The sequence below is a fragment of the Schistocerca cancellata genome, chromosome 3 (genome assembly GCF_023864275.1).
Source record: "Schistocerca cancellata isolate TAMUIC-IGC-003103 chromosome 3, iqSchCanc2.1, whole genome shotgun sequence".
Classification (NCBI taxonomy): domain Eukaryota; kingdom Metazoa; phylum Arthropoda; class Insecta; order Orthoptera; family Acrididae; genus Schistocerca; species Schistocerca cancellata.
The window spans coordinates 579,079,671-579,093,144 of record NC_064628.1 but is presented as its reverse complement, the minus strand read 5'-3'; the positions used below and the strand labels follow the sequence as shown (position 1 = coordinate 579,093,144).

The 13,474-nt window shown below is 39.7% G+C and overlaps 1 protein-coding gene across 1 annotated transcript; it reads left to right on the top strand.

The window, feature by feature from the left end:
• The first annotated feature begins 117 nt into the window (after positions 1-117).
• On the top strand, positions 118-5,074 carry LOC126175437 (RISC-loading complex subunit tarbp2-like). The gene has a single exon (XM_049922238.1). It carries the CDS (start codon positions 446-448, stop codon positions 1,400-1,402), a length of 957 nt encoding a protein of 318 aa, XP_049778195.1. The 5' UTR covers positions 118-445; the 3' UTR covers positions 1,403-5,074.
• The last annotated feature ends 8,400 nt before the right edge of the window (positions 5,075-13,474 follow it).

Here is a 13,474-nt window from a genome sequence, read left to right as displayed (position 1 = left end):
TGGCGTCTGGAAATCAGCTGTTCCAGCTTCTAATTTAGTCAGCACAGTTACTACTTCTATTTAATTACGGATTAGGGGTAGACAACTCTGTTAAATATTTACAATTGTCCTTCACGGCATTCAAACTAGCCGGAAACTTCTACATGTAACCAGAAACCCAAGGATGTTTCAAAAACCGTGTTTACATGGGAGCGAAAATCGATTGTAGAAGTGAAAAATCTGGCAGCTAAACAGCATTTGCAGAATAGGTTTTCGAAGTGTTTGCACCAGTAACGAAAGGCGGTTTTGGGAATCCCATGTAAACATACCGCAATGTTGTTTACCTACATTTGCGCCACTTGCATTTCCTCCCGCTCGCCGCGCCCTATCAATTGTGTGAAGAAAAGTGCGCTTGTCTTTGCAGATAAAGTGAAGGGCGAATGTTTGTTGAAATAGGTAGACCAAAATGAATCAGAAGACGCCTGTGTCAGTGTTACAAGAGCTAATGATGAGAAGAGGATACACTCCGCAATACGAACTTATTGTGGATGGTACAGGAACTCACGATCCAATATTTAAATACAAAGTTACAGCTGCGGATATTACTGCAATCGGTGATGGTAGAGCTAAGAAGGAAGCGAAACACGAAGCTGCAAGGAAGGCGTTGTTACGACTCAACCAACCAGATCCTGCTGTAAATGTTGCTGAGGTTGAATCACCGTACAAGGATAAAACTCAGGAAAATTCTGTTGGCTTGCTAATTGATTTGTGTGCTGGACATAACTTACCGCCGCCTGAGTTTGATCTTCTTAAAGACGAAGGACCAGCTCACGCCAAGCAGTTTACCATGTCGTGTACCGTTTCAAAGAATCAAAAGATTGCAACAGGCCGAACGAAAAAGCAAGCCAAACAGCTCGCAGCTCAAAAGCTGTATCAAAAATTGAGGGAGTCGCTGGGAGATATTCCACCGGTTGAAGCAACCAATAGTAGTCGCCAAATCTCGGAAGAAGAGTTACAGAAAAAGTTAGATCTTCTCGGGAAATCGCCATTTGCCAGCAATTATTCTAGTAGCAATAAAAGTTACGGTTACAAGCTCCCAGAGGTAATACATTTGCTGAAGGAATTGCGCAGTGAGACTCTAGAAAAGCTTAGGAGTGGTAAAGTTGAAATTGATAGCAGTGCACTAACATTAACGGAAGCCATAACAAAAGAACTGAACACAAAGCTGCAAACAACGACGACATTGAAGTCCATACAGAAGAAGGGTGAAGAGGAGAAACACCTTATAGTTCTGAAAATGGAGCTGGATATTACACTTGTTCAGTACGGAAAAGGACGCACAACAGAAGAAGCTACACAGAATGCTGCTGCAGCTCTGTTAAAGAATCTGCTCCTTCTGTCAGCAGGAAGGAGATCTGGGTGAACTGTTCTCATAAAAATAGCCATCTGCCCCTCCAATGATGTTTGTTCTCCGGCCAGTCACCTTTGTGCCTCTCTTTAACAAGAAAATTGAATTAAGTATACTTATCATCATCATTTATTTGTATCTAATTTCTTCTGTCTGTACTTTCAGTAAGAATATTGTAGGTCACCTACATCATTAGCTCACTTTACATGACTAATGTAAACAAATTTAAATGATGATTAATAATTCAACCTTATATAGGGGTGTATGTTGTTTACTGACAAGGGCTCTTCACAGTAGTCAAAAATAGCTTCACAACATCAATAAGTAGATTATCATTTGCTACCAGATTTATCTAAAAGTTTCTAAATAAAATTTCAGCAATGGTATAGAAACTGTCTAGAATAAACATTTTTTTTAATGTCACCATTTACCTGTAGCATCAACTAATTATTGAATTCTGGTCCAGTAAGTAATTATATTGGTTGTGTTTGTGTAAAGACAAGACATTACATGTATGTAGTGCTTTGTCAGCATTAACAGATACTACAAATAAATGGACACAAACTGTAATTACTTGTGTCTGATATATAGTTTATGTAGTTACAAGGTAATGAAATGTAGGCCTTTGTTTTTAGCACAATTCAGTATAAGAGATGACACTTTTCCATTAGTTTGCCCACTGAAACTGTTTGTTTTATTTGTGTGATTTATTTCTTTGGAATTTAGTTTATTAGAAGATTTTGATGTCTGTGTGTAAGAGGGAAGTATCTGGTGGAGAACAGAGACCACCCTATCATGTATGGTGACAGATTCAAGGTGAACATTTTTATGATGTGATCTAATGAAGAGAACAAGGACACCAATAGCAGTTTTGTAATTATGTTTGTGAGATTATGTAAATTAAAATGATCAATATTATTTATATTAGTGGATAGCAGGATTAATATCTTCTTTATTTGTTGAGGCACAGCCTCTTATGCAGGCTGAAAAAGTATGACCATTTAAATAATTTTTAGGTGCAAAGAAAGTAAAAATGGGAACAGATGGCAGTTTCATATTTCAGTCTACATAGTCAAATATACATTCACTTAATTGTCACGTTCCACAGCTACCATCAAGGAGAACCTTCAGGAATGTGGAAATTGCAGAACATAATTTACATCTGTGTTCTGCGAACCACTGTGAGGTGCGTGGCAGAAGGTACATCCCGCTGTACCAGTTATTAGGGTTTCTTCCTGTTCCATCTATATAAGGAGTGCAGGAAGAATGATTGATTGAATGCCTCTGTGCATGCAGTAACTATTCTGATCTTATCCTCACAATCCCCATGTGAGCGATACATAAGGGGCTGTAGTATATTTCTAGAGTTGCCATTTAAAGACTGTTCTTGAAACGTTAATAGCCTCTGTCGGGACAGTTTCTGTGTAACTTCAAGAGTCTGCCAGTTGAGATCCATCAGTACCTCTGTAACACAGTCATGGATCAGACAAACCTGTGATCATTTGTGTTGCCCTTCTCTGTATACGTTCAATATCCCCTGTTAGTCCCATTTCATACAGGTCTCACACATTTGAGCAGTAATCTAGAATCTGTTGCACAGGTGATTTGTAAGCAATCTTCTTTGTAGACTGAATTCACTTCCCAGTATTCTATCAATAAACTGGGGCGTAGTACCACCCACTTTATGTACAACTGAATCTGTGATCATTTCACTTCATATCCCTGCCAAGTGTTATAGCAAGGTATTTGTAAGAGGTAGCTGATTCCAACAGTGACTCATTGATATTATAGTCATAGGATGCTACATTTTTTTTCATTTTGTGAAATGCTCAATTCTACTTTTCTGAAAATTTAAACCAAGTTGCCAATCTTTGTACCACTTTGAAATCTTATCAACTGACTGAATATTTATGCAAGGTTTCATGACAGTGCTTCATTATAGATAACTGCATCATTTGCAAAAACTCTGAGGTTACCATTAATATTATCCGCCAGGTCATTAACGTACAACATGGTCAGAAAGAGCCCCAAAACACTTCCCTTTGGCACACCCGAAGTTACTTCTACATCAACAACGGCTTCCATCCAAGGTAATATGCTGTGTCCTCCGTACTAAAAGGCGCTCAATCCAATCACAAATTTCACTTGACACTGCATATGACTGAAGTTTTGACAGTAAATATAGGAATGGTACTGAGCAAACACTGTACAGAAATTAAAAAATACTGCATCTACCTGACCACCTCGATCCAAAGCTTTCAGTATGTTATGTGAGAGCGGTGTGAGTTGGATTTCACATGATCAATGTTTTCTGAATCCATGCTGGTTGACAAGGACGACGTCATTCTGTTCAAGAAACCTCACTATATTTGAGCTCAGAATATGTACTAAGATTCTACAGCAAATTGTTATCAAGGCCATTTTACGGTAGTTTTGTGGGTCACTTCTACTACTTTGCTTCTAGACAGTTGTGACCTGTGCTTTTTGCAAAGAACTGGGCATGGTTTTTTGTTTGAGAGATCTACAATAGATTATAGTTAGAAGAGGGGCCAACTCAGCCACAAATTCCATGTAGAATCTGATAAGGTTTCCATTTGTACACTGTACTAGCAATAGCTGTGATGTGCTATTTATATTCATAGCAACAAAATATGCCCTTGTAAATTACAAGGAAAGCTGAAAACCTGCTGGTTCCTCAGTTATATTAAATAGCTTAATTTTACTGAATAAATACTTTTTTACTGCCCTCCAAAAAATAATTCCACAGATAGGAGGGTATGATAATATTCAGAATTAGCCAACAATCTTTTCTTTAGGTCAGTGCAAGGGGAGATGATATTTCCACGGACAAAACACACTCAACAGAACCTTTAATTAGCTTATGTATGTGTCGTCCCCTTCTCAACTTTTTACCTTCTTTGACCCGTGTTTCATTTGTTGTGTGACTGTTAGTGTCTACTGCTGCTAGTATGCCATTCTGCATGTTTAAAATTATGTGACATCTTTGCCAGCTTTAGACAACTGCTGAACACCACTTATAGGCCTCTTTGGCTACCACCTGATCTGTCTGGTAAGGTAGAGTTTGGACCCAGGATTAGTATGCATGTGTCATCAGCAAACATGATAAAACATGTGTGACTACCTTGCAGACATGTTGGCTTTTATTGTTTTTGCAACTAAGGAGGGTTTTTTCCCCACCTGTTCTTGTTCCCTGTGATCACCAAATGTAGTGGTAGTCAGTCTTTAACAAAGTCAGAATTAAGTTATTGGAGAAGAAATTAGTCAAAATTAACTTTTATTTGTGGCATAGCATCACTAAATTAAAGCATCATCAAACAGTTTATTTAGTTTCAAATCAAATTGAAATACTTATAAAGTTGGTTTTTAATAGACATTTTGTGTTACAAATGAAATTTGTCACTGCAGTGTGTAGGTATAAGTCAGTAAATCACTATCATTTTATGGTCATCAGTTAGAATGACCTCTCACCTCAGAATTTAATATTTTAAATAGTTATTTACATAGTACATACACTGGTTCACAGAACAAAAATACTTCCTATAAAGTGAACATTTGACACACACTCACACACACACCTCTTCTCTGATAGCTGTATGTAGCCATTTCTTGTGGTCAAAAGTTTGTTGTGAAAGAGGTTTACAGTCGAATAAACACAATTTATACAAATCGGTCTTTGGTGTACCTGTATCGTCCTCTCTGCCCCACTTCCACCTACTGCAACTGATGCATTTTTCGTCCCTGAAGAAGTAACATATATGTTCCAAAAGCTAGGATTATCATTTTCTATTCAGTTTTATGGGCAGCACTAATAATTTTGCATAGTGATGATAAGTACAAGCTAGCCATCCTATATTCTAGTAATTATACAGTTATGAGTATGTACTAGAAAAACCTGGGTGGAACACAATGGAATGAGTAAAGGTAACATCACACCATATAATTGAGTAGTTTACAGGCACATAAAAAATACTGGCCCTATTTATGTTCATCCATCTTCTGGTGGATATTGGTACAACAGGTGCTATGTTTATGTGCAGTAATGATAATACCTTTAGCTGTATGTATTAGTTTGTATTTATTTATGACCAGTTTGTGTACATTTCGACAGTTTCAGGTACCTAGGTACAGCAACCATATCATTCATCATAGTATACAAAAAGTGAAATCATAATGTCTATATTGCCTTGTTCTTAATGATTAAATGTTAACTATATTAGGCTGTATCAGTTTTCATGGTGTGTGTGTGTGTGACAGAGAGAGAGAGAGAGAGAGAGAGAGAGAGAGACCAATTGTTAGATATCACCTACAGAAAGTGTCTCCACTGTAACAAATTTGTAATAATTGCTGTACTGTAGGTGTAAAGGGTTGCTGAGAACTGTGTTCCTCTTGTGTCAATCACATAAAACTTGTCAAATGCTGTAGTGTAAATATAAGCTAACATATACATCTGAAGTCATTATCATTACTGAACATATTAAACCAAGTTGTTAACTGATGTTCTCCCTCAGAGTTAAAATAATAATAATAATAATAACAATAACAATAATATACCCACATGTAGCTATGTTGCCCCAGGACTGCCCCCCTCCCCCCCCCCCCTCCCTCTCCCTCAAAAATATGATGCGTTGGTGGATTTTGCACACACAAGTCACTAGTTGTCCTGTTCGTTTTTGTGACACCAATAGTGAATGTTTGAAAGACAAAAATTAACCCATACTGTCTCGTGAATAGGATAGTGTCCATGTGGCAATAGAATATTACTCATTTCAAAACACATATGAAGGAACTTAAATCCATGGAAAAGGGAAGTTTACTGTGATTAAGTTTGCTGAGAAGGATATTGCTGACATACCTGTGCTAAAGGAATACATCCTGTGTTACAAGGAAGTACCTAGGAGGACACAGTAAAGGACAGATAGCTTGTTCGTAAATGACACTATTCTTCTGTCAGTCCGCCTGGTTAATGACCGTTGAACAGTTGCCGCTTTTCTATTTTTTTTTATATAAAGTGCTACAAACAAGAGCACTCTGAAAACATGGCATTTCATAAACATCTGTGCTGTGGCTTGGTAGCTCATTGGGTAAGTGCTAGACTACAAACCTAAAAATTTGACATTGAGTCTCCATATTGTCCTCAGAGATTTTCTTTCACCTCTGGCAATGGTTTGTGTTTGTAATCATGAGAGAACTGCTAAATTACAATTACATACATTTATACATATTCTATGAATCACTATGGAGCACATGGCTGAGGGTACTAAGCATTCTACAACACGTTATGGCTTCATCTCATTCCATTCATGTATGGAGAGTAAGAAAAATGTCTGCGTAAATATCTCTCTTAAGCGCAATCCCCCTAACAACAAAGAACACCCACATACCTTAACACCACCTTTGCTTTACTTCACTGGTTGATACTAAACATGATGGCAGATTAGTTATCCAGGCCTTTACCAAATCCAAATCCTTCCACCAGATTCCCACAGGGTATTGTGTTATTCATCATTCTAAATCACCTATTTCCATTCATTCACTCTTCAGTGTGTCACATAGCAGTGGCTGCAGAAATGTGTGGCTTCTGAGGAGGTGCTTCGTCCTTGCATCCCATTCTTTTTCAACTCTTTATGCACAGTCATTATGCTAGCTGGACTGCTGGTAGCACTCTAGTAATACCTTCTACTGTTTTGATGCGATTTATTACAGACATGTTCTGTAATGCACCGTGGTCACTGTTCCTCAGTATATGAATTCTGCCTGGTCTTGGTTTAGCTGCGGTTTTTCCTTTGACCTACCACTTCACAATCAAATCACCAACAGTTGATTTAGGCAGGTTTATAACAATAGAAATGACCCTGATTATTTGTTATTCAGGTGAATCCCAGTGACTAGTCCATATTCAAAGTCACTGAGCTCTCCTGACCAAACCATTCTGCTGTTAGCACTTCTGCCCTGACAACACAATACTTACCACCACCTTTTTTATTGGCGGATTCACCTCTCATGACATCTAGTGTCAATTCCAAATCACACAGCAATGTCCAGATACTTGTGATCAGATAGTATATATTCCTTGAGGCTTCACTTAATACTTGTTACTTAATACTTGTTATTGTAACTTTGTAAGTAGCCTTTCGCTTGATAAGAGACGCTGTTCTTCAAGTGACAGCCAGTTCCTTTTTTTCAGCATTTCCATTATGCTATCTTGTGAGTCAAACAGACCTTGACCATTTGTGCCACTGTTTTCGTACACATTCAATATCCCCTTTTTCTCCTGTTTGTCTCACATACACACATCAAAAAAAGTTTTGCAATCGCCCCGATTCCCAGAACTCTTGAAGACAGATGTTGCTTGTGGGTATTGTATCACAAACACACTCCCTTTGACTGTTCTGAGATGTCACTAAACTTGCCCAAAGATGTAAACAACCATGCATGAGCAGTGCCTATTAGATGGAGGGGGTCTGACAGCCAATCAGTTCCAGTCATTCCACAAGGAAGGATGTAGACCAGCCATGCCTTGACAGTCAATATCACAGTTTGATTGCGTCTGCATTGTTACTTTGTGCCAGGAAGGGCTCTCAACAAGGGAAGTGTCCAGGCATCTTGGAATGATCCAAAGCCATGTTGTTCGGACATAGACGAGATAGAGAGACAGGATCTGTCGATGACACACCTCGCTCAGGCCTCCCAAGGGTTACTACTTCGTGGACGGCCACTACTCATGTATTATGGCTTGGACGAACCCTGACAGCAACGCCACCATGTTGGCTAATGCTTTTTGTGCAGTCACAGGACCTCATGTTACGACGCAAACTGTGCGCAATACGCTGCAAGATGCACAACTTCACTCCTGGCGTCCAGGGCGAGGTCCATCTTTGCAACCATGACACCGTGCAGTGCAGTACAGATGGGCCCAACAACATGCCGAATGGACCGCTCAGGACTGGCATCATGTTTTCTTCTCATATTTCTTCAACCGGACAATCGTTGTAGACTTGTTTGGAGGCAACCCAATCAGGCTGAATGCCGTAGACACACTATCCATCGTGTGCAGCAAGGTGGAGGTTCCCTGCTGTTTTGGCATGGCATTATATGGGGCCAACGTTCGCCGCTGGTGGCCATGGAAGGCACCGTAATGGCTGTACAATATGTGAATGCCATCCTCCGACCGATAGTGCTATCATATAGGTAGCATATTGGCGAGGCATAAAAAATGACAATTTGCGCCCCCATCGTGCACATCTTGTGAATGACTTCCTTCAGGATAATGACATCGTTCAACTAGAGTGGCCATGTTCTCCAGACATGAACCCTATCGAACATGCCTGGGATAGATTGAAATTTGGGGTTTATGGATGACGTGACCCATCCACCACTCTGAGGGATCTATGCCGAAGCGCTGTTGAGGAGTGGGACAATCTTAGCCAACAGTGCCTTGATGAACTTGTGGATAGTATGCTATGACAAATACGGGCATGCATCAATGCAAGAGGACGTGCTACTTGGTAGCAGAGGTACCGATGTGTAGGTGTGTACAGCAATCTGGACCACCTCCTCTGAAGGTCTCGCTGTATGATGGTACAACATGCAATGTGTTGTTTTCATGAGCAATAAAAAGAGCAGAAATGTACAGCAATCTATGATTGTGTGGATCATTTGTCCAATACAAGTTTTTCACACATTCCAATTTTCTGTTCCAGAACTTTTGGAACCAAGGTGATGTAAAACTTTTTTTGGTGCTTGTATATAAACAGTATTATACAGCAGAGTCCCACTAACCTGAACTCCGGTAATCGGAATGTTCTGTTGATCCAAACATGAAAAATGTTAGTCTAAGTACGAAAAACTGTGTGGTCAAGTGCTGTACATACACAGTATTTCAATTTACGCTGTAGAGTTAACATGTATTAGAAAAATTGGCAAGAAAACATTAGGTTTAAACAATGTATAACAATGAAAGAAAAGATGTCAAACTTACTAAAATACAGTGGACATTTTATCGCTGCTTTTTAGATGACAAAAACTCATTGTTTTTTGACATAATGAAGAGAGTTTGTTATTGATGCCTAGTTGTGGCATCATCTCATAAACATCAAATCAGCAGGTGTAGCAGTGGGCTGTTGCTCCAAATAACATAGCGCGAGGTGAAGGGCTTCTGCTGCGTTACTGTGTGGTATTAGCTCTCCTTTGTCCCTTTCAAGTTCATTGCCACTTCCATTACAGCAGTCCACTTCCTGGCCTTGAGTCACAGCAGCAACTAAATTAACGTCAGTAAGGCTCTCCACACAAGTCTCATCCATTGCCATCCACTCATCTACGTCTCCTTCACATCCAGGGATTGTCTGTATCATTTGTAGTAGATTTTCCTCTTCATTTTCAACTAGGTTGTCCTGAAATTCAAGAGATGTCCACAGTTTTCTCCACCATTTTCTCAGAGTATTTTCTGAAATATTTTTTCATGCCTCAGCAGCCCAATAAACAACATCCTTCACATTGGTCTATTTTATTTTGTCCACTAAAGGCATGGCATAATCTTGGATCAGCATTCTTAAAAATTGTTTTCTGTAAATCAATTTTAATGTTTGCAGTAAGCTCTGGTCCATTGGCTGTAGAAGTGATGTAACATTTGGCGCCAAAAACTTCACCGCAATTTCTCCATCATGTAATTCCTCAGTGTTGGGGTGAGATGGCGCTTTATCAACCAAAAGGATTGCACAGGGAGACAAATGATTTTCCTTAGAAAACCATCAAACAGAGGGAACAAACTGGCCATGAAACCATTCTTTGAACAGCTTATCATCCGTCCATGCTTTTTTTCTGGTTGCGATAATATATGGGCAGGGACTTCATGTTGCAGTTTTTAAAAGCTCTGGGCCTAGCAGATTTGCCAATCAGCATTAAAGGCAGCTTGTGATTACTAGCCGCATTGCTGCACACTAATAAAGTCACACAATCTTTGCACATTTTAAAACCAGGAGTGTGGTCTTCTGCTTTTGATACCAGGCTTTTTGTTGGCAATGCCCAAAAATTAAGGCCAGTCTCGACAGCGTTATAAAGTTGTTAGGGAGAATACTTTCCCTCTCTTATCATTTTTCAAACTCACTCAAGTACTCCTTTGCTGCATCATGGTCAGAAGAAAGCTTCTCTCCAGTAACTGTTAGCTGATGGATTCCATGATGTTTAATGAATCTGTCCAACCAACCTATACTCGCACTAAGAGATTCATCACCATTCATTAACTTGTTCAGGTAAACGGCCTTCTCCTGAACCAGTGCTCCACTCCAAGGAGTTCCCCTTTCTCTTTCCTATGTAAACCAAAGGAAAAGAGCTTCATCTTCTTTATCGAACGGGACTGTTTCAAAGTGCCGAATTTTGAGTGTCTTTCCCGAAGATGTTGCACAGAACTGTTCAAGCTTCACTTGGTCCTTCTTCCAATCACAAATGGTTACTTTACCAACACCCAGTTCCATTGCCACTTTAGATACATTCTCACCATTGTCTATCCGCTTCAAAGCATTCAGTTTTTCTTTGAGAGTTAACATTGTATGTTTCCATTTACTCATGATGAAAATACGTACACCACTACACGCAAACGAATACAGTACAACTGTTAGGCGTGCCAGCAATCGCTAACTAACATAACCAACCGCTGTGCGAGCCGACTGGCAGTGCACTTACCTCAGACATTACAGAGGTCTCAACAAGGGCAGGGAGGGAAAGTGAGCCATTGTTCCCATACTTGTTCCCATTTGTTACCATGGTGTACCAACTTATCTGCTTGGTATACTTCATTGTAGAAACTCGTCACCATAATTCTGGCTAATCTGAACAAATCGGTAATCTGAAAAAGGTCCGGTCCCAGTTAGTTTGGATTAACGGGACACTACGGTAACTGTTTTGTACACAGCCTCATTTTTTGAGTGGCAGCTTTTTCTATTTCCTACTGTGAACCAATGTTTTGATACTTGCTTTACTTCTTGCTTTACTTACGACAGCCTGTGTGATCATTCTGTTTCATAACCCAACTGTCTTTTATAATGCAGGTTTTTGTATGAACTGTCTGATTCCAGTTGTGACACATTTTAATCACAGGAAACTACCATTCTGTTTTTTGAAGTGCCCAGGTTAAAAATTTTGTACATTCAAAGGAAACTTCCAATCTTTGACCCATTTTGAAATGTTATCAATATTTGAGTAGATATCTATAAAGTTTTTTTTTACTGATAGTACTTAGTTTCTAGTAACTGCACCATCTGCGTAAAGTCTGAGGTTGCTATCAATATTGCTTCCAAGGTTCTCCGGCATAGTATTGGCTCCCGTGCCTTGCTCAGTTGGAAGCCCTAGCCTCTGTTGATTAAATTACGTATCACTTGGATTTCAATCGCTTCTTTGAAAATGGAGTCCCAAAATTTGTTGGTGGTAGCCATGACTTTCATTTGCCAGTAATTCATTTTATGCCTATATTCAGTGTAGTGTTCTGCTATTGCAGACTTGATGGGCTGCAGTAAGTGGGTGTGGTGATTGTGTTCTTTACATCGATCTTTGATTGTGTGGATCGTTTGTCCAACATAAGTTTTTCACACATTCACACGGAATTTGATACAACCCCGCATTTTTGAGACTGAGGTAGTCTTTCAATTTCCCTTCTAAAGCTCAGTTTTCGATGGTAGGTGGAAAATTAGTGTTTTCGCAGTAGTCTGCTAATTTTTGACAGCACGTTGCCAGCAAACAGATGAAAGCAGTCTTCTTATTGTCTTGTGTTTTCGATCTTTTTGTCCTTCTTGGGCTTTTTGCATTGCAAGGCCATCTGAATCTGTTCACTGCTGTACCCATTCTCATGGAAGATGGATTCCAGGTGGTTCAGCTCTGCCTTTGTTTGTCAGAAATGGGGCATGCTTTGTGTACTAGAGTGTTGACTATGCTGCTCTTCTGGAGGGATGGAGGCATGGACATATAAATCCATACACATTGGTTTGCAGTATACACTGTGGGCAAGCAAGCTGTCGAGGATGTCGAGAAAAGAAAGTTTGCCTTCTTTTTTTTTTTTTTTTTTTTTTTTAATTTCCATGGTAAAATGGATGTTTTCATGGATGGAATTCAGATGGTTCTAAGAAATCCTGTAGTTTTCTGGGTCCATGTGAACAGATGACAAAAATGTCAGTGACATACCAAAAGAAACACACAGGTGTTAGTTTGCTGGTTACCAGTGCTCTGTCCTCGAAGTACTACATGAACAAATTTGCTGCAATTGACAAGAGGGGGCTATCCACGATTACACCAGCAGTCCATTCATAGTAATGTCCATTAAAAATAAAATAGGTCAGTGTCAGATCATTTCTACAAAGCTGTGTGAGCTTAAGGCTGAACTTCTTGTTAATTAGTTTTATGGAGTCTGCCAAGGGGACTTGAGTGAAAAGTGAGGCGACATCAGAGCTGTGTGATGTCAGACTCCTGCAGTCTTAGGTAATCACCTGAGTTTCCTATGTGATGTGTACTCTTGCCAGCATGGTGGTCCAACAGATAACCCAGATACTTTGCCAGGGGATATATTGGCGCTCCAATTTTGCCCACTTGTGGTCAAATGCCTCTTTTTGGGTCTTTGACAGGCCATACAGGTTATGTGGTACAGTGCTTTGGCAATGATGTTACTGAGTGTCGCATTCTTTAACAGAGAGGAGGTGCTTTGCTGCACTTTCTTGGGTGGATCTGCTGTTTTTCAGCGTGCTGGCTAGTCCAGTATTTCTAACATTTTCTTCTCATAGTCCTTACTTTGAAGGAGAAGTGTGGCATTGCCCTTAGCAACTTGCAGCAGCAGCAGATCAAACTAAGAAAGTGCAGAAAACCACCTGCATTCTGTTAAAGAACAGGGCATTCAATGTTGACTTCACCAACTCACTTCACCAGTGCACTGCTGTAAACTGTACGGCCTGCCAAAGACCCACAAAGAAGGCATTCAATCATTAGCGAAAAACATTAGGGCATCAATATATCCCCTGGTGAAGCATCTGGCATATTTGTAGGGCCCCATGTTGGCAAGTGTACACATCACACTTGAAACTTGAGTGA

What these genes read in the sequence shown, in the direction of transcription:
- LOC126175437 (XM_049922238.1), top strand. Translation starts at nt 446, where the DNA reads ATGAATCAGAAGACGCCTGTGTCAGTGTTACAAGAGCTAATGATGAGA.